This window comes from Acipenser ruthenus, chromosome 1 (genome assembly GCF_902713425.1).
Source record: "Acipenser ruthenus chromosome 1, fAciRut3.2 maternal haplotype, whole genome shotgun sequence".
NCBI lineage: Eukaryota > Metazoa > Chordata > Actinopteri > Acipenseriformes > Acipenseridae > Acipenser > Acipenser ruthenus.
In genome coordinates, this window is record NC_081189.1 from 113,708,990 (window position 1) to 113,730,203 (window position 21,214).

A 21,214-nucleotide genomic window follows, 5' to 3' on the forward strand; every position below is an offset into this window, starting at 1 on the left:
TTACAAGCTGTCCACCGGGACCATTTACCAGCTTGGTATAGTTTGACAGCAGTGTAATAGATGAGGGGGAGCTGCATAGTTTAAGAGTTACATTAAGAACCAACCATGGCATTCACCTACTGCAGTCTAATTAAAACGTTTTCAGTTGTCAGCTGCAGAGGTATATGCTTCCGTGTACTGTTGTCCAGTACAAGTGATTTCTGATGACAATATTTTAGTTTTTAAGCAGATAGATCTTTTACCAATTGTCTGTGGAGCCCACCATACGTTAACTGCCATGTGAAACATGGTTTCTCAATTTCTGAGTTAACAACACTATAGTAAACTCCCTGGCCAATTTGTTAGGACCCCCCAGGATACCTTTGCCCCATTTTAATTAGCTGGGTCATATGATTCTCCTTGAAGGCTGAATAATGTCCTGTGTGTACTGAAACGTTGTTGCTGTTCCACCCTTAACCCTTTGCAGTCCATTTATTCAGTGTGTCTCAGGCGCGTCAGGTCCAATTTATTTTCACATGCGCTGTTTTAAAGTTTTTTTTTCACATTAAAACAGGTTTAAAAGGCACTGCATATCAACAGGACAGCCCTGCCGCACCCCCTGTTCACTGTATTTTTCACATACCTCTTCATAGTCGTGCATACTGATAAATCATCTCCTGATCACTCGTTTTATCACCAAACTCCTCAATAATGCGATCCAAGTCATTATTTTATTACTATAACATCTGAAAAAGCTCTGCAAATGTCTGTGATGTTCTTTGAGCGCTGGATGCGGAAGCAGCTATCTTGTTTGTTTATGTCCGTGTTATCTCTGTGGTGCCGGGGCTATGTGTATTGCTCAGATCCGCCCCTTTTTTTTTCTCTTGGCTTTCTTGGCTATCGGTTTCACTCGGCCATTGAATGGTTTTCTCGGCTTTTTCCGGAGAAAAAATGACTAGAGACCTTTCTTTTACGTCTTTTTGATTACTTTGGACAGGGTCCGACATCGGACTGGAAAGGAGAAATTGTAATGTTGGACCTGGTTCGACATTACAAAGGGTTAATGCTGACTGTGTAATGTTTTAATGGAGTAGAACTAATTGCCTTTCTTCAAATGATCTAAATACCATCACTGTTTCAACAATAAATTAGGACATAATCTGGCCTGTGAAGTACAGTCATCTATGCCTAAACCTGAGATTGAGAGTAGTGCTGAATCATTTTTTACATACAAAATGAATGTGCTACAAGTAACAAGTACTACGCTTTTAGCTTGTGTACTATTCATGCTCCAAAAAAAAATGTAATCGTAACTGATACCCGTATGATCCAGGCACTTGGAACATCCTGATGAACGTTCCTGTGTAAGGACAAGGACTGATGTGATGTAAATCTGGCAGACTCACCCAGTGCTTGCTGAGGAGCGTCGATCCGACACCTCATACATCCCTTGAGAAACAGCTGAGCCAGAGTTTCTTTCCCTCTAAGGAAAATGATTAGAAAAAATGTAATATAATGTGAAACATCTTGAATAAAACTGAATAATAAAAAGGTACGTTAGCACCCTGCTTAAACCCAGCCAGGGTTATACATAACACTTGCTTGAGTAAGTATGTAAATATCCACCACTGCATGTAGAATAGTAGCTTGCAACCTATGTCCATGTAAAGTTTGATCTGATTTATGCAAGAGTTTTTGAAAATAGTTATAAGATTACACATGGGGGATATAGGACTAACGCAAACACATTTGGCAAAACTAACGCACATTTTGTCAATTAAGGTCCATTAAAAAGGATTCCAGAACTTGAACAATTATTTTTTCATAACATAATTTGACCAGCAATTGAAACTAATATATTTATCTTGCCCTACAGCAGGGTTTACAATGGACTTAACATTTATGTTGTAAATCATTATGTTCCTCTGAAGACTACTGTAACAAAGTGATTGAAATGATAAAATGTGGTATTTCTGGTTCTTCTTTCCTGCCTGGATTCAAACTGACTCATAAAGAGACACATAGGTTATATATAGCATTGGTGTTAGTAGCTGCATCACTGGTGGGGAGCATGAGAAATGCAAAAATATACAGAAACACACACATTCCTTTTGTAGCAGAGGTTTGGTCACAAGTTAATCCCACTTTGGAGCTTTTTGTTATAAACTATCGAGAATATTAAATAGAGAGAGCCCTGCTCACCCATTGTTGTAAACATTTACGCCACTTGATTGGTCAGTGTTGTGACGTACTTCCACCCATCCCGCTTTGGGAAAGGGTCCAAAAATAACCTAGCGGCAGCTCGGACTGGTAGCCAATCCGGGTTGGGTAAATTAACATGGAAACACAGGATCAGGGGCACCAGGGTTTTCAACCCAGGTTGACTGGTGCATGTAAACGAGGTATATATTGTTCTGCATAACCCAAACTGAAGGTAAGAAGGAAAAATATTTATTTTTGTATGGTAGACCACTTCTTATGATGCCCAAATTATGATACTCTCAAAAACTTGTTAAGCGGTTCTCAAGATGTACAAATGCAAATGTGACATATTGTATATATCGCCTCCAGTGGGTACTGATCTCATGGTTATTCAGTACTTCTTGTGGCCCATCGTCATATTTATTACAAGGTGTGTGTGTGTCAATACTGCTGACTGCAACACAATGTCAGCAAAGTTTTAGCAAACAAAGCATTCCGTCAATGTTCAGAAATGTATTTTATTTCTATTTCACTAATCCCAGTACATTTTCCTAAAATAACAGTGTGCATAAAAGTTATGATGAAGTGAAGTGAATGTGCTGTTGAATGCCAAGGCTAATACGAGATGGAAAGTGATGTTGTCATGAAATAAATGCCCTGAGTAAAATATTTGGATGTGGTGGTGTTTAAATGTAAAGAGCCATTGTTGGGAGCAAAGTGACAAGACTTTACTGGTATATTGGTCAAAGTGACAAGACTTTACTGGTATATTGGTCAAAGTGACAAGACTTTACTGGTATATTGGTCAGAGCGAAGCTAAATAACCAAAACACATTCTCTCTCTTCCTTTGAATCTTGAGCCTCCCTATAACTTTACAGTACACTTTCAAATATGATTTTCGGTTCACAATAGCAATTAATTTAGTTTCAAAATGCCACGATCAGTCATCTATCAGCTTGGCCAATATAATTCGTATGCTATGGAATCCATTTTACCATGTATTGGAATTACATGTCCTGTGCCATTAGAGGAAAAACAACTCCATAGAAGGATATTACCACCTCCATGCTTGACAGTAGGTATGATGTTCTTTTCTTTATACGCCTCACCACAGTCTCCAAACTTAACGACTATCAGTGTGACCAAATAGCTTGATTTTTGTTTCATCACTCCACAAAACCTTTCACCAGAACTCATATCCATCATTCAAATGCTGTTTTGCAAACTTTAAGCGATTGTCCTTGTGATGTTTTCCTAATTGTGGCTTTTTCCTTGGCATGGAACCATTGAGACCTTCACCATGCAATACTCGACCTATGGTTGAAATGGAAACCCCACTTGCAGCCAATTCACTTTGAATATCTTTGGCAGTCAATCTCGGATTGTTATTAACCTTCCTCACAATTCTTCTTCTTCTTCTTGGTAAAATAACTTTCTTTCTTCCAGACCGAGGGAGCGTTGTGACAGTACCATGAGTCTTGTACTTCTTGATAATAGAAAGTTGAATAGTTGAAATTGGGATACTCAAATGCTTGGAAATCTTCTTGTATCCTTCTCCAGTTTATGACAAGGTCTTCTAAGGTCTTCATTTAGCTTTTTGCTTTTTCCCATATTGACTTATTGGTAATGACAGCAATCAATCTATGCCTAACCCTTTTATGCGCTCTAAGAATGTTCACCTACAGACTTTTCTAGAATTAGGTTCTGCATTATCATATTGAAATTTCTAGCACCTTGTAGACAATACTATCATAGCATCAAAGGATATGAATACTTCTGAATTAGCATTTTTGCAGTTTTGCAAAAAAAAAAAAAACAATTGTAGACATATATTTCTTGTAACTTTTTTCTTCATCCACAAAAGCAAAACTTTTGCCCACAAAGATTTTTCCTAAAATTCTTTGTTTTCGAGAAATTTCTAGGAATTATAAATTTCCATTGGTGTATGTCAACTTTTGACTACAACTGTATATATATATATATATATATATATATATATATATATATATATATATATATATATAGTGTTAAAGTGTTGGGTAGAGTTATAGAGGGGAGATATCTAGGACAAGCTTAATGAAAACAACATAGCCGCAAATATGGCAGAGAGTGATGCGTTAGGGGCTTTGTTTCCGTTTACTGATTCGGTTATATCTAATGATGTACGAGGCACTGAAAAAAAAGAAGAAAAATAAAATATATAACTTGGGTTCAACAGGTGTCCATTCTTTCCCTTTATAAGCTCTGGCAGGGGGTGGATCGGGCCAAGGCAAATGCCCTGTTCTGTCCCATTCCAGTGACACCGAACAATACAAAGTCTGGACAGAGTTAAGCGTACCCATTGATAAATGTGGTAGTGCTCAATTGTGTGACTCTAAAATTTGCAAGAGAAAGTGTAGCAGTGGTAAACCTTCACGTACCTGTCTCCTTCCCATTCTTCTAAATGAAAAATGATTTGCTGTATCGTGTGGACAAAAAAGGGGTTGACATGGTCGAGCAGTTACTGGTACCATGGGCTTTTAGAAAAATGGTGTTAGATTTAGCACATGGCCGTGTCCTGGGGGGACACTTGGGCACTGATAGAAAGAATCACTAGTGGGTTATTTTGGCCGGGAATTCACGCAGAGGTGAAAAACCATTGTACGAGCTGTCTGGTCTATCAAGAGAAAGCCCCATTCCAAAAGTTTCACAGTCCTTTGATTCCACTGTCCATTATTGAGATGCCGTTTGAGCATATAGGAATCGATTTAGTAGGACCATTAGGGAAATCCGCAAGGGGGCACCAATACATCTTAGTAATTTTGGATTATGCCACTCGGTACCCTGAGACCATACCCTTTCGAAATACACCAGCAAAAACGACTGCCAAAGAGCTAAAGCACATGTTTAGTAGAGCTGGAATTCCAAAGGAGATACTAAGCGACCAGGGCACCCCATTTATGTCTCGAATTACCAAAGAGTTAAACTGTTAAAAATAAAACATCTGAGAACCTCTGTCTACCACCCACAAACAGATGGACTTGTTGAGCGTTTTAATAAGACCCTTAAAGCCATGCTCAGAAAAGTCATTGACAAAGATGGGAAAAACTGGGATGTTTACTACCCTAGTTGATGTGTGCGATATGCGAAGTACCACAAGCCTCTCTGGGATTTTCATGATTTGAATTGTTCTATGGGAGACATCCCCAAGGCTTGTTGGATATCGCAAAGGAAACATGGGAACAGGAATCAACCCCCAATTGGAGTGTAATTGAACATATATCCCAAATGCAGGACCATATTTTGGCCGTCATGCCAATAGTCCGGGAACACATGAGTCAAGAGCAGGAAGCACAAAAGAACGCATACAACAAAAATGCAAAAACCTGAGTTTTTGAACCAGGGGATCATGTGCTAGTCTTGATGCCAGTGGTAGAGAGTATGTTCCTAGCTAAATGGCATGGGCCATATGAAATTATTAAATGGGTGAGGCCAGTGAATTACAAGGTTAGACAGCCAGGTAGGTGAAAACCGGAACAGCTCTACCATGTAAATTTGTTGAAGGCTTGGAAGGACAGGGAAGCCTTGTTTGCCATGGGAACAGCCACGGTCTCTGACCCTGACAATAACTCAGCTGGACTGGCCATGAAAGTAGACGAGACATTGTCAGACTGCCAATAGCAGGAGATCCGGGGGGTTGTAAATAAAAATAAAGCGTTATTTTCAGTCTTACCTTGGAAAACAGAGTATTCAGCCTGATATTGTAACCGAGCCAAGACAAAGGGTTAATTTGAAGCCGTACCGGGTACCTGAAGTCAGGAGAGAAGCCATCAGTGCAGGGGTAAAGAAAATGTTAGATTTGTGGGTTATATAAGAATCACACAGTGAATGGTCTAGTCCGATTGCGTTGGTCCCAAAACCAGATGGGTCAATTCGATTTTGTAATGATTATCGGAAACTAAATAACATTTCAAAATGTTATGCTTACCCCATGCACTGATGAACTAATTGATCGGTTAGGTAAGACTTTGTTCCTCACCACGTTAGATCTGACTAAAGGCTATTGGTAGGTTCCCCTCAGCAAACAGGCTAAGGAAAAAATGGCGTTCTCCACCCCAGAAGGGTTGTTTCAGTGTACAGTCTTGCCATTTGGTTTGCACAGAGCCCCAGCCACATTCCAATGAATACTGGACAAGATTTTAAAACCTCACAGACAGTATGCAGCTGCTTATCTGGATGACGTCACAATCCAAACTGAGGATTGGGAGACGCATTTGCTTAGGGTACAGGCCATGCTGGATTGTCTTCAGGCTGCTGGGTTAACTGCTAACCCAGCAAAATGTTCGATTGGCTTAGAAGCAGCCAAATATCTGGGCTACATGACTGGTCAGGGGTTAGTGAAGCCCAGTGGAGGCTATTCAAAAGAGCCTAGGCCAGTAAACAAAAAACAGGTACGGGCTTTCTTAGGTTTAACAGGGTACTACCGGTGCTTTATCTCTAACTTTGCCACCCCTAACACATTTAACCAGAGCCAGAGGTCCAGACATGGTTAAATGGACCACGGAAGCAGAGGTAGCATTCCAGGCACTGAAACATGCACTTTGCGCACAACCTGTGTTGGTCACCCCTGATTTCACAAAATAGTTTGTAGTACAAACTGCTGCATCCAAAGTTGGTTTAGGAGTGGTTCTTTCTCAAAAGATATGAGGTGAAGAGCACCCTATATCAGGAAACTAACTACCTAGGTGAAAAATTATGCCATAGTGGAAAAAGAGTGTCTGCTATAAAGTGGGCGGTAGAAGCCTTAAAATATTATCTCCTAGGAAGATGTTTTAAACTGGTCACAGTTCATGCTCCCCTAACCTGGATGCATTAAAACAAAGAACACCAGGTGGTTTTTGAGCCTACAGGTTTTTAATTATTCTATTGAGCACAGGACAGGCAAGAACCACGGTAACGCTGATGGTCTTTCCCGCGTACACATACCCGATGGGTCTGAGAATGGAGGATATGTGGTAAAGGGTTAGAGAGGAGAGATATATAGGACCGTGACTAGCGCAGAGCCTATACCCTCTATAACCACTGGATGAGACAATGTAGCCCAATAGCCTATGGGCAGGGTAAAATAACTACACTTCCCAGCAGACGTTGCAAGGTCCAGAGAATTCAGAACACCTGTGGTTTATTGGCACGCATATTTAAAGACCCTGAATCCGCTTGCTAGCTGTCTGTGTTAAGGCTAAGGCCGTGGAGTGTGGCGGAGAGACCGACTGAACGAAGGTCAGAAACAAAGTGTTGTTAAATCTGTGCATTTATACTGGAATTGGGTTCAACTGGCAAGCAGCTTAGCTGCCTGGTTATTAGTCAGTAAATTACTGTTTAGCTAGTACTCCGTAGGGAGGTTTTGTTTTGGTTTTGTTTATTTTGGGATTCAAACTGCATCCTATGAATGAGGAGCGCTGTATATAAATAAACGCCCTGTTTAAAATTCCACTCTGTTGTCTGAGTTTCATTCAGATTACGAAAAGACTGTGATGTGCGCCCAGCTAAACAGTGGCAATCAAGACATGTTGTCACTTCATAGGATGCAGTTTGAATCCCACTATATAATATTAATATATTAACCCTTTGCGGTCCATTTATTAAATGCACGTCAGGCACGCCAGGTCTAATTTATTTTCACACGCGCAGTTAAGTTTAGATGCGCTGCTTAAAAGTATTTTTTTTCACAGTCAAACAGGTTTAAATGGCCCTGCATATCAACAAAGCACTCACTAGGCATCTCCAGCCCCGCCCCACCCTTTCGTTCGCTATAGCTTTCACCTATGTAAGAAATAAATAATAATAATAGTCGTACATACCGATCAATCATCTCCTGATCACTCGTTTTATCACCAAACTCCTCAATAATGCGATCCAAGTCATTATTTTATTACTATAACATCTCAAAAAAGCTCTGCAAATGTCCGTGTTCTCTGTGCGCTGATTCACAGGCAGCCAGCTTGTTTACATACGACCGCCCCGTTATCTGATACCAGGGCCAGGTATGACTAATCATGAGATATGCCTTTTTTTTTTTTTTTTTTTTTTTTTTTCAACTTGTCTCGGCTCCTGTCGTTCCCACTCGGCCATTGAATGGTTTTCTCGACTTTTTCCAGAGAAAAAACGACTAAAACCCGTTTTTTGCGTTTCTATAATGATGTCGGACAGGGTCCGACAATGGACCTGATAGGAATAATTGCAATGTCGGACCAGGTCCGACAATGGACCGCAAAGGGTTAAATATGTATGCTAATGAAGTTATGGTTGTTGTAATCGTTTGACTATGGAATCAATGAACTGTACACTTGACGCATATCTCTAACCAACAGCCTTTCCTTTCTGTAGGGGTGCACCCCTTTTTATTCTTAAATAAACTATTGTTTTATATTTCTGACAGGTTGTGTGAATGTCGGTTATTGTCTAAGGTAATCCGATCTGGAACCAACTCCCCAGTAATGTTGTTGAAGCTGCTTGATGAGATTCTGGGATCAATAAGCTACTAACAACCAAATGAGCAAGATAGGCTGAATGGCCTCTTCTGGCTTGTAAACTCTCTTATGTTCTTAATATATATATTCAAAGATATTCAAAGTGAATTAGCTGCAAGTGGGACTGGGGTTTCCATTTCAACCATAGGTCGAGTATTGCATGGTGAAGGTCTCAATGGTCACAGGCCAAGGAAAAAAACACTCTTAGGAAAATGTCACAAGGACAATTGCTTAAGGTTTGTAAAACGGTATTTGAATGATGGATATGAGTTCTGGTGAAAGGTTTTGTGGAGTTATGAAACAAAACTCGAGGTGTTTGGTCACGCTGATAATCCTTACGTTTGGAGAAAGTCTGGTGAGGCGTACAAAGAAAAGAACACCATACCTACTGGAGGTGGTAATATCCTTCTATGGGGCTGTTTTTCCTCTAATGGCACAGGAAATTTAGTTCCAATACATGGTAAAATGGATTCCACAGCATACCAAAAGATATTGGCCAAGTTACAAAACTTGGTTTAAAGTGCAACTGGATGTTCCACACATATCAAAATCTACTTCAGAATGGTTAAAGATGAATATAATCAAGGTTCTGGAATGGCCTAGTCAAAGTCCCGATCTAAATCCGATTGAGAATCTTTGGTATGAGTTGAAGGCGTGCACAAGAGAAGTCCTTGGAATTTGAATGAACTGGAACAATTTTGCGTTGAAGAATGGTCAAAAACCATTGTACGAGCTGTCCGGTCTATCAAGAGAAAGCCCCATTCCAAAAGTTTCACAGTCCTTTGATTCCACTGTCCATTATTGAGATGCCGTTTGAGCATATAGGAATCGATTTAGTAGGACCATTAGGGAAATCCGCAAGGGGGCACCAATACATCTTAGTAATTTTGGATTATGCCACTCGGTACCCTGAGACCATACCCTTTCGAAATACACCAGCAAAAACGACTGCCAAAGAGCTAAAGCACATGTTTAGTAGAGCTGGAATTCCAAAGGAGATACTAAGCGACCAGGGCACCCCATTTATGTCTCGAATTACCAAAGAGTTAAACTGTTAAAAATAAAACATCTGAGAACCTCTGTCTACCACCCACAAACAGATGGACTTGTTGAGCGTTTTAATAAGACCCTTAAAGCCATGCTCAGAAAAGTCATTGACAAAGATGGGAAAAACTGGGATGTTTACTACCCTAGTTGATGTGTGCGATATGCGAAGTACCACAAGCCTCTCTGGGATTTTCATGATTTGAATTGTTCTATGGGAGACATCCCCAAGGCTTGTTGGATATCGCAAAGGAAACATGGGAACAGGAATCAACCCCCAATTGGAGTGTAATTGAACATATATCCCAAATGCAGGACCATATTTTGGCCGTCATGCCAATAGTCCGGGAACACATGAGTCAAGAGCAGGAAGCACAAAAGAACGCATACAACAAAAATGCAAAAACCTGAGTTTTTGAACCAGGGGATCATGTGCTAGTCTTGATGCCAGTGGTAGAGAGTATGTTCCTAGCTAAATGGCATGGGCCATATGAAATTATTAAATGGGTGAGGCCAGTGAATTACAAGGTTAGACAGCCAGGTAGGTGAAAACCGGAACAGCTCTACCATGTAAATTTGTTGAAGGCTTGGAAGGACAGGGAAGCCTTGTTTGCCATGGGAACAGCCACGGTCTCTGACCCTGACAATAACTCAGCTGGACTGGCCATGAAAGTAGACGAGACATTGTCAGACTGCCAATAGCAGGAGATCCGGGGGGTTGTAAATAAAAATAAAGCGTTATTTTCAGTCTTACCTTGGAAAACAGAGTATTCAGCCTGATATTGTAACCGAGCCAAGACAAAGGGTTAATTTGAAGCCGTACCGGGTACCTGAAGTCAGGAGAGAAGCCATCAGTGCAGGGGTAAAGAAAATGTTAGATTTGTGGGTTATATAAGAATCACACAGTGAATGGTCTAGTCCGATTGCGTTGGTCCCAAAACCAGATGGGTCAATTCGATTTTGTAATGATTATCGGAAACTAAATAACATTTCAAAATGTTATGCTTACCCCATGCACTGATGAACTAATTGATCGGTTAGGTAAGACTTTGTTCCTCACCACGTTAGATCTGACTAAAGGCTATTGGTAGGTTCCCCTCAGCAAACAGGCTAAGGAAAAAATGGCGTTCTCCACCCCAGAAGGGTTGTTTCAGTGTACAGTCTTGCCATTTGGTTTGCACAGAGCCCCAGCCACATTCCAATGAATACTGGACAAGATTTTAAAACCTCACAGACAGTATGCAGCTGCTTATCTGGATGACGTCACAATCCAAACTGAGGATTGGGAGACGCATTTGCTTAGGGTACAGGCCATGCTGGATTGTCTTCAGGCTGCTGGGTTAACTGCTAACCCAGCAAAATGTTCGATTGGCTTAGAAGCAGCCAAATATCTGGGCTACATGACTGGTCAGGGGTTAGTGAAGCCCAGTGGAGGCTATTCAAAAGAGCCTAGGCCAGTAAACAAAAAACAGGTACGGGCTTTCTTAGGTTTAACAGGGTACTACCGGTGCTTTATCTCTAACTTTGCCACCCCTAACACATTTAACCAGAGCCAGAGGTCCAGACATGGTTAAATGGACCACGGAAGCAGAGGTAGCATTCCAGGCACTGAAACATGCACTTTGCGCACAACCTGTGTTGGTCACCCCTGATTTCACAAAATAGTTTGTAGTACAAACTGCTGCATCCAAAGTTGGTTTAGGAGTGGTTCTTTCTCAAAAGATATGAGGTGAAGAGCACCCTATATCAGGAAACTAACTACCTAGGTGAAAAATTATGCCATAGTGGAAAAAGAGTGTCTGCTATAAAGTGGGCGGTAGAAGCCTTAAAATATTATCTCCTAGGAAGATGTTTTAAACTGGTCACAGTTCATGCTCCCCTAACCTGGATGCATTAAAACAAAGAACACCAGGTGGTTTTTGAGCCTACAGGTTTTTAATTATTCTATTGAGCACAGGACAGGCAAGAACCACGGTAACGCTGATGGTCTTTCCCGCGTACACATACCCGATGGGTCTGAGAATGGAGGATATGTGGTAAAGGGTTAGAGAGGAGAGATATATAGGACCGTGACTAGCGCAGAGCCTATACCCTCTATAACCACTGGATGAGACAATGTAGCCCAATAGCCTATGGGCAGGGTAAAATAACTACACTTCCCAGCAGACGTTGCAAGGTCCAGAGAATTCAGAACACCTGTGGTTTATTGGCACGCATATTTAAAGACCCTGAATCCGCTTGCTAGCTGTCTGTGTTAAGGCTAAGGCCGTGGAGTGTGGCGGAGAGACCGACTGAACGAAGGTCAGAAACAAAGTGTTGTTAAATCTGTGCATTTATACTGGAATTGGGTTCAACTGGCAAGCAGCTTAGCTGCCTGGTTATTAGTCAGTAAATTACTGTTTAGCTAGTACTCCGTAGGGAGGTTTTGTTTTGGTTTTGTTTATTTTGGGATTCAAACTGCATCCTATGAATGAGGAGCGCTGTATATAAATAAACGCCCTGTTTAAAATTCCACTCTGTTGTCTGAGTTTCATTCAGATTACGAAAAGACTGTGATGTGCGCCCAGCTAAACAGTGGCAATCAAGACATGTTGTCACTTCATAGGATGCAGTTTGAATCCCACTATATAATATTAATATATTAACCCTTTGCGGTCCATTTATTAAATGCACGTCAGGCACGCCAGGTCTAATTTATTTTCACACGCGCAGTTAAGTTTAGATGCGCTGCTTAAAAGTATTTTTTTTCACAGTCAAACAGGTTTAAATGGCCCTGCATATCAACAAAGCACTCACTAGGCATCTCCAGCCCCGCCCCACCCTTTCGTTCGCTATAGCTTTCACCTATGTAAGAAATAAATAATAATAATAGTCGTACATACCGATCAATCATCTCCTGATCACTCGTTTTATCACCAAACTCCTCAATAATGCGATCCAAGTCATTATTTTATTACTATAACATCTCAAAAAAGCTCTGCAAATGTCCGTGTTCTCTGTGCGCTGATTCACAGGCAGCCAGCTTGTTTACATACGACCGCCCCGTTATCTGATACCAGGGCCAGGTATGACTAATCATGAGATATGCCTTTTTTTTTTTTTTTTTTTTTTTTTTTCAACTTGTCTCGGCTCCTGTCGTTCCCACTCGGCCATTGAATGGTTTTCTCGACTTTTTCCAGAGAAAAAACGACTAAAACCCGTTTTTTGCGTTTCTATAATGATGTCGGACAGGGTCCGACAATGGACCTGATAGGAATAATTGCAATGTCGGACCAGGTCCGACAATGGACCGCAAAGGGTTAAATATGTATGCTAATGAAGTTATGGTTGTTGTAATCGTTTGACTATGGAATCAATGAACTGTACACTTGACGCATATCTCTAACCAACAGCCTTTCCTTTCTGTAGGGGTGCACCCCTTTTTATTCTTAAATAAACTATTGTTTTATATTTCTGACAGGTTGTGTGAATGTCGGTTATTGTCTAAGGTAATCCGATCTGGAACCAACTCCCCAGTAATGTTGTTGAAGCTGCTTGATGAGATTCTGGGATCAATAAGCTACTAACAACCAAATGAGCAAGATAGGCTGAATGGCCTCTTCTGGCTTGTAAACTCTCTTATGTTCTTAATATATATATTCAAAGATATTCAAAGTGAATTAGCTGCAAGTGGGACTGGGGTTTCCATTTCAACCATAGGTCGAGTATTGCATGGTGAAGGTCTCAATGGTCACAGGCCAAGGAAAAAAACACTCTTAGGAAAATGTCACAAGGACAATTGCTTAAGGTTTGTAAAACGGTATTTGAATGATGGATATGAGTTCTGGTGAAAGGTTTTGTGGAGTTATGAAACAAAACTCGAGGTGTTTGGTCACGCTGATAATCCTTACGTTTGGAGAAAGTCTGGTGAGGCGTACAAAGAAAAGAACACCATACCTACTGGAGGTGGTAATATCCTTCTATGGGGCTGTTTTTCCTCTAATGGCACAGGAAATTTAGTTCCAATACATGGTAAAATGGATTCCACAGCATACCAAAAGATATTGGCCAAGTTACAAAACTTGGTTTAAAGTGCAACTGGATGTTCCACACATATCAAAATCTACTTCAGAATGGTTAAAGATGAATATAATCAAGGTTCTGGAATGGCCTAGTCAAAGTCCCGATCTAAATCCGATTGAGAATCTTTGGTATGAGTTGAAGGCGTGCACAAGAGAAGTCCTTGGAATTTGAATGAACTGGAACAATTTTGCGTTGAAGAATGGTCAAAAATCACTAAATAATCATGCCAAAAGCTCATTGACAAATGTCCTAATCGTTTAAAAGAGGTTATTATTGCTAAAGGTGCCTCAACTAGCTATTAATTTCATTTTCCTTGTCAGGGTATGACTACTTTTGAATTTCCATGTTTGGAGTTTTGCAAAAAAATTGCTGAAATAAATAATTGTAGACATCTATTTCTTGTAACTTTTTTTTCCCTCATCCACAAAAGCACAACTTTTGCTGCAAAAGATTTTTCCTATAATTATTAGTTTTATGAGAAATTTCTAGAAATTATAAATTTACATTGGAGTATGTAAACTTTTGACTACAACTGCATATCAGAAACCTCATATAAACCTTGTGGACCTTCTGATCCAACCCGGCAAGGAAAACGAACAACATCTGACAGAAGTAGAAGCGTTGACACAGGACCAAGCACTCTCACACAGTCAGTGTGGGTGCAGCTACACAGTCACTGCAGAGTCTCTACAAGGTGAGTGATGTGTGAAGACAACTGCGCCAGGGGACAAACTAAAACAGGGAAGCTTGAAATCTAAAAGAAAATGCATGACTTGTTCTGTAACTGTAATTGCTTACAAGAGTGTAGCGCTGCATAAATTCACATGCATTCAAAAACAGCCTTGGTAAAATACAAACAACCACTGCATTTCATGATCTGGAGCGATTTCTTTACTATGATATGTTTGCTTTGTTGTCTTGTTGCATGTGTAAAGTTAATTCTGAACTTATAATACTGTTCTGGAATTTGCCCTCACCTAACAGATTAAACAGTAATTTGGAATAAATCTAAGTATTTTAAAACACCACTATAGTCAGCTAAGTAAACAAGACTGAATTACATGTTCAAAATCTGTATCATTTTGAACATGTAATTCATTTCCCTACAAATTGTAGCAACCGTAGTTAATAAGTCTATAAAATGTTCCGTTTACAGTTCATTTATTTTTTTTTTATTTTGAATCTCTACGATGTATGATAACAAATAAAAACACTTAATGTATTTGCTTAAGATTGTAAGTCGCCCTGGATAAGGGCGTCTGCTAAGAAATAAATAATAATAATAATAATAATAATAATAATAATAATAATAATAATAATAATAATAATAATAACAACAAATAAAACAAATGCATAAATCTGCATGTAAAAAGGTGCAATTTACTTTTGTGGTTTATCATGTCTCCAAAACCCCAAAAGAATGACAGTCTTAGATCATTATAGTGTACATTATTCCTTGTATTATCAACAATAGCATCAATAATAACAAGCACAATAACAATACTACATTTTAAGATGGCAACCAAGGGGCATTACAGCTGCCTCTTACTGGAGCGCCACGTGGCTGTGGTTGTGTACCTGTCGGCCGGTGCTCTTGCATCCCGGCACACTGCAGCGGCTCAGACTGCCGTTGGGAGTGGAGCTGCAACTGCTGATGCTCTGGAGCTGCTTCTCAGCGCGGTCAGCCCGGTCCAGGAGCTCCTCGATGAACTGCTGCAGACGCACCTTCGCGTTGGCCTCCCTCGCCGCCGTCTCCTGCAGGAACTGGTCAATCTGTGCCACCTCCCTGCAGGGGAAGAGCCAGTGAGAGGCACGGCACAAAACAGCACAGCAGGGCCAAGTCCATGGCAAACACAGCAATTCATTATCGGGAGAACTGGGACCAGTCTGACGGGTGCTGGCTTCAAATAAATAAATTGATTATTTTACCCTGTTTCTGAGCTAACAGTGTAGTCGATTTTTATGGATGACCTTGTAAAAACTTACATTATGAACTGGGACTTATGCTTAAGTCTGAGTAAAAATGAACAAGCTTTAGCAATTTGAAATGCCTCAAGTGCTAAGCTTCCTCCACGCTCACACTGGCAAACACCATCCAGTTCACTAATAATAGGTGTGTTTCCACTGGCACAAATATTCCGGATCGAGAGGATGAGAGGACGGACACTTTTTGCTCGTGTAAATGCTACTGAGCACGTTCCGGAATTCGTCCTCTTATCCTCTCAAATGTTGAGTTTGTACTCCGGACTGAAAGGACAAGAGGAAGGATTCTGTTCACTTTTTTTCAATGTAAACGTGCTGAGGACGTATTCTGGAAAGATTGCAGAAGTGTAACACATTTCTATATTTTTTATATTAAGTATTGATAATATGTTTGCTATATCAATTAACTGTGGTGGCTGCATGTTTTTTGTTATGTAGTTTTTTGTAGCAACTACTGGCTAAACCTAATTGTTTTGTATTACAGATTTCGGAAATAATGTCTGACTAATGCTTGTGCAACTTCACTGATGAAGAAAGCAGGGTTTTAATATCTATCTGGAGTGAAGACAGGATCCAAGGAGCACTAAATGGGCAGCGGAAAAATCTGTCACTACAGCAGGGCGTCAGCTTCTCTTTTTTTTCTTCCCTCCTTTTCTTGCTCCTCTGAGAAGTACCCCCTGCTGTTTCAAGCAAGTGTAAACACACCGATCTGGTACAGACTGTCCCAGAATCTTATCGGAAAGATTCCGGAACGCTAGTGTAAACGCACTTAATGATCTATTCAAATTTAAGAGCCAAGCCACGCAGTCTCATACCGAGGGAAGGGAATACCCATTTCATTTATTAGAACATTTTTAAAAAAATATTAGAATGCATTTACTGAAATTTCATGTAAGCAGCTTAAATCTCATAGATGACTTTCACAGGCACATGAGTGTTTGATTTTATTAAAAAAGGGAGGTTTTAGCAGGTGTTCTCCACTGAAGACACAAATGTCGGTTCTGCATTTTTAGTAGTTTACAATTGATGAAACAGATGAACTAATTCAGCCATTCAATATGAAAAAAATATATTAATGACAGTTGATTCATTTCACTTGACCGAAGAAGTAGAAGAGTTGAAGCAATAGGCAGCAGGCACTCAAGTAGAAAAAACATAATACAAATCTAGAAAGAACAATGGTACATGCAGGTGCTGCAGCTACTACAGGGTCTCAGGATAAGGTTAGAGGCTCTAAAACCATGAATGCAGACGAGCCCAGCTCTTTTACCCAGTACTCACTTGCAGTGTGGGGGGGTCGCTGGTTCATGCCCAGCCTCCGCCCTGTTAAATGAGTTGATAATTCAAACATCATCATAACAGCAAATAAAGGGAAGGGTTTCTCTCTAGCTTGGCAGAGAATGGAGCGTGTCTGGATTAAAGTGCCCTGTAGGAAGTGGAAGCTATTTGAGACTCAGAACACAATGCAGTGTTGATGTATTGAAGTATATTTGCTAGTTTATTGCGTCACAATCATTGGAGTGCCCAGGAGGATGAAGCAGGAAATCATGCAACGATTTTAAATGCTGTAACACTTTAAAATCTGTGAATGCGATAGAAACGTTGACACCAGCACATAATTATATGGCCTTGGTCCCTTAATTAAACAATAATAACAAACAAAGAGGTATTTATCAGAGATTTACTAGTAATTTCCCTGGTAATTCCCAAAGATGAGGGTATTGTTGTGGTTATATGTCAGTCAAGATATGGAATGTGTATCTTTATTACTTGCATTTTAGGTGAGGGGAAAATTGTTTTATTTAGATTTTATTTTCTTCTACTTGAGGTGTGTAGGGATATTACTAGCTTCTGCTGTTGAGGTCTCAGGAATCAGAGATTAGGGACCCGATCAGATTCAGATTGTGAGTTTATTCAGTCATTGACGTACAGTATAATGAACAAGGTTCTTGGGAACAATTTTTTTTTTTTTTTTTTTTTTTTTTAAATAAATAAATAAATAAATAAATAAATAAATAAAAACTCTATGACCTAACAGTAAAGCAGTGTGTCTCAGATCGAATCATGAATAAAGTGATAATACTAAATTGGACGTGGCAGAACTTTCTGTTTCATTCTTGTCAGAGCATCCTGACTGATCATCACTGTGACAGGCTGTAGTTAGCAGCAGAATACAATGTGTTCCACATGAAATAACATCTCCACCCCCACTCACACAGAGTACCAGCCTTTATTAAATTGTCCATTGATCTGTCCACGGATTGCAGGTTATAGGAATTTTCCATTTTCTTTATTGATGTGCACCACAAATTGTTAACTTCAGTGCAGAGGCAGCTGTGATAACTAATGTGCTCCTGGCATTAAAACAGGTTGGAAATATGCAGATAACAAGGCAGTTCTTTTTGTCCCCTAATGTGAAGCATCCTGTTGGAGGAATTTCCTGCTAGTACTGTTGTCTAGAGTATGTCCACAGTTAATAAGAAGGATTAGGTCTGGAAAGATCCCCAATGCAGGTATGTGATTGCTGGTTTAGTATCATTTGAATTCTTGCTTAAATCATTGTGTGTAGGTTATTGTTTGTGTTGTGTGCTTTAAGCTTGCCAAGTCTTACATTCAGATTGATTATCTTCCTGGCTCAAGAGTAGCTGTAGGAAGGATCACTTAATAACAATCACTTACAGTGTAACATACTCCCTGTGCTGGTGGAGCAGAGAGGTGCTGTAATACTGAACTTGAATACTGAATTACAGCTGTGGTGAAGTGTGTAGAGAACTGCATATACAGTGCATTGCAAAAGTATTCAGACCCCTGACCAATTCTCTCATATTACTGAATTACAAATCGTACATTGACATTTCGTTCTGTTTGATATTTTACTTTAAAACACTGAAACTCAAAATCAATTATTGTAAGGTGACATTGGTTTTATGTTGGGAAATATTTTTAAGAAAAATAAAAAACTGAAATATCTTGCTTGCATAATTATTCAACCCCTGTGCTGTGGAAGCTCCCAGTTAACACCGATGAAAGAAATTGCCCTAACGAGGACACAATTACCTTACCATTGGCCTCCACCTGTGAACCATTAAAGTTGCTGTCGCATTTTCTGGATAAAAACCCCACAGTTGAAGGATCATTGGTCAGGCTGTGAATCTGAAGGAAAATGAAGACCAAAGAGCATTCTACAGAAGTTAGAGATAAAGTAATACAAATGCATAGATTAGGGAAAGGGTACAAAATAATATCCAAGTGTTTGGATATCCCAGTGAGTACAGTTGGATCAATAATCAGGAAGTGGAAGCTGCATCACACCACCCAGGCACTGCCAAGAAAAGGCCGTCCCTCAAAATTCAGCGCTCAAACAAGAAGGAGACTTGTGAGAGAAGCCACAGAGAGGCCAACAATCACTTTGAAGGAGCTACAGAGTTCAGTGGCTGGGAGTGGAGTAATGGTGCACCAGTCAACCATATCAAGAGCACTGCATAACACTGGCCTGTATGGGAGGGTGGCAAGAAAGAAGCTGTTACTCGAAAAGTACCATCTGAAAGCACTTCTGGAGTTTGCCAAAAAGCATGAGAGTGACCCAGCTGCGATGTGAGAAAAAGGTTTTGTGGTCAGATGAGACCAAGATAGAGCTTTTTGGCCAAAACTCAAAGCGCTATGTGTGGTGCAAACTTAACACTGCCCATGCCTCAAGACACACCATCACACAGTGAAGTATGGTGGTGGCAGCATCATGCTGTGGGGATGCTTCTCATCAGCAGGGACTGGGCATCTTGTTAAAATTGAAGGAAGAATGGATGGAGCAAAATACAGGGAAATACTGCAAGAGAACCTGCTTCAGTCCGCTAAAAAACTGAAGCTTGGGAGGAAATTCACCTTTCAGCAGGACAATGATCCCAAGTACAAGGCCAAAGCAACACTGGAGTGGCTCAAGAACAAAAAGGTGAATGTCCTACAGTGGCCCAGTCAAAGTCCTGATTTCAATCCCATTGAGAATCTGTGGCACTATTTGAAAATTGCGGTCCACAAGCGTCGTCCAACCAACCTGAACAACCTGGAGCAAATCTGCCAAGAAGAATGGGCCAAAATCACTCCGACACTGTGTGCAAAGCTGGTACATACTTACCCCAAATGACTTAAAGCTGTTATTGCAGCGAAAGGTGGCTCTACCAAATATTAATGTGTGGGGGTTGAATACTTATGCAAGCAAGATATTTCAGTTTTTTATTTTTCTTAAAAATATTTCCCAACATAAAACCAATGTCACCTTACAATAAATTGATTTTGAGTTTCAGTGTTTTAAAATAAAATATCAAACAGAAATGTCAATGTACCATTTGTAATTCAGTAATATGAGAGAATTGGTCAGGGGTCTGAATACTTTTGCAAGGCACTGTATTTACTATACAAGATCCTCAGCCTCTCCCATGTAAATGTGTCTGTGGTGGATCAAGAATTCATTGGATATAAAACAGAGGACTGCAGCAAGTGACTGGACTGCAGCGTGAGTCATACCAACATTGACAGTGAGGTGCCGATCTTGGCTGTTGTCCCACAGCAAGTGCGTTTCTTTGAGTTAGTAAAGAAAATCAGCTGGGGATAGTTCACCTCATCACGCTTTAGCGACCCCTGCTGGTCAAGTGCCAACGAGGCCATACAGGCTGGGCCTCACCTGCATGGTTCAGTAGCTTAGCAATATTCTTTCCTTAGGTTAGTCTGGTGAAAAATGCAGATGATGAAAAGGGGGTTTAAAAAGAAATGAAAAAGGTCTGTACTTTGCTGCCCACAGCAAACCTGAAAGCCTCTTGTCTGCCTGCCTGAGACATTTCTAGCATTTTTGTTAATCATTTTTTAAAGCGCCTGACAAGTAAAATTGTACAGCCAGTGTTGACCATGTTAGAGATTTAAAAAAATCGTCTGGATTTCGTTTCGGGGTGGTATGGCTGGTGAATGATCGCCAGGATTTTGTTTCGCGGGGGGGGGGGGGGCTGGTGATGAATCGAGAGATTTTGTATTGCCCCATGTAGTTCAATAATTACATTCTGGGGGGGGGGGGGGTGTAACCACCCCCCAGCTACACCACTGCTATGTGTTGTTATAACTGTTTAAATAACATACCTGTCATTTTTATTTTCATTGTTAGCAATTTTTTTCACTTATAATTTTAAAATCTGTTTCAAAGCTATTTTCAAAATGGCTGCTCTAGTGCACTGGGGTTTAAGATCTGTCCTCTAAATCACTGCAGGAGTTAAAAAAAAAAAAACATAACAACAAGTCCTCTGGCTTTTCTGTTCCATACCACATCATGGCCCATAAGTACTGCGCTTGATTATGCATTCGGGTGGCCATGATTGGGAATACACAGAGATGCTGGCTGAGAAGGCCAGTGTAAACATAGACCAGGCAGGAACGCCAGTGGTTGGAGCGAGAG

The 21,214-nt window shown here is 40.4% G+C and overlaps 1 protein-coding gene across 1 annotated transcript in view; it reads right to left on the minus strand.

Moving 5' to 3' along the window:
- Nucleotides 1-21,214, minus strand: part of LOC117421550 (F-box only protein 41-like) — a 66,167-nt gene that overhangs the window by 26,677 nt on the left and 18,276 nt on the right. Inside the window, exons 3-4 of the mRNA XM_034036075.2 lie at nt 15,376-15,583; nt 1,386-1,462 (exon numbers count right to left, since the gene is read on the minus strand). Of these exons, the coding sequence (XP_033891966.1) occupies nt 1,386-1,462; nt 15,376-15,583 (285 nt within the window). The remainder of the gene's footprint in view (nt 1-1,385; nt 1,463-15,375; nt 15,584-21,214) is intronic.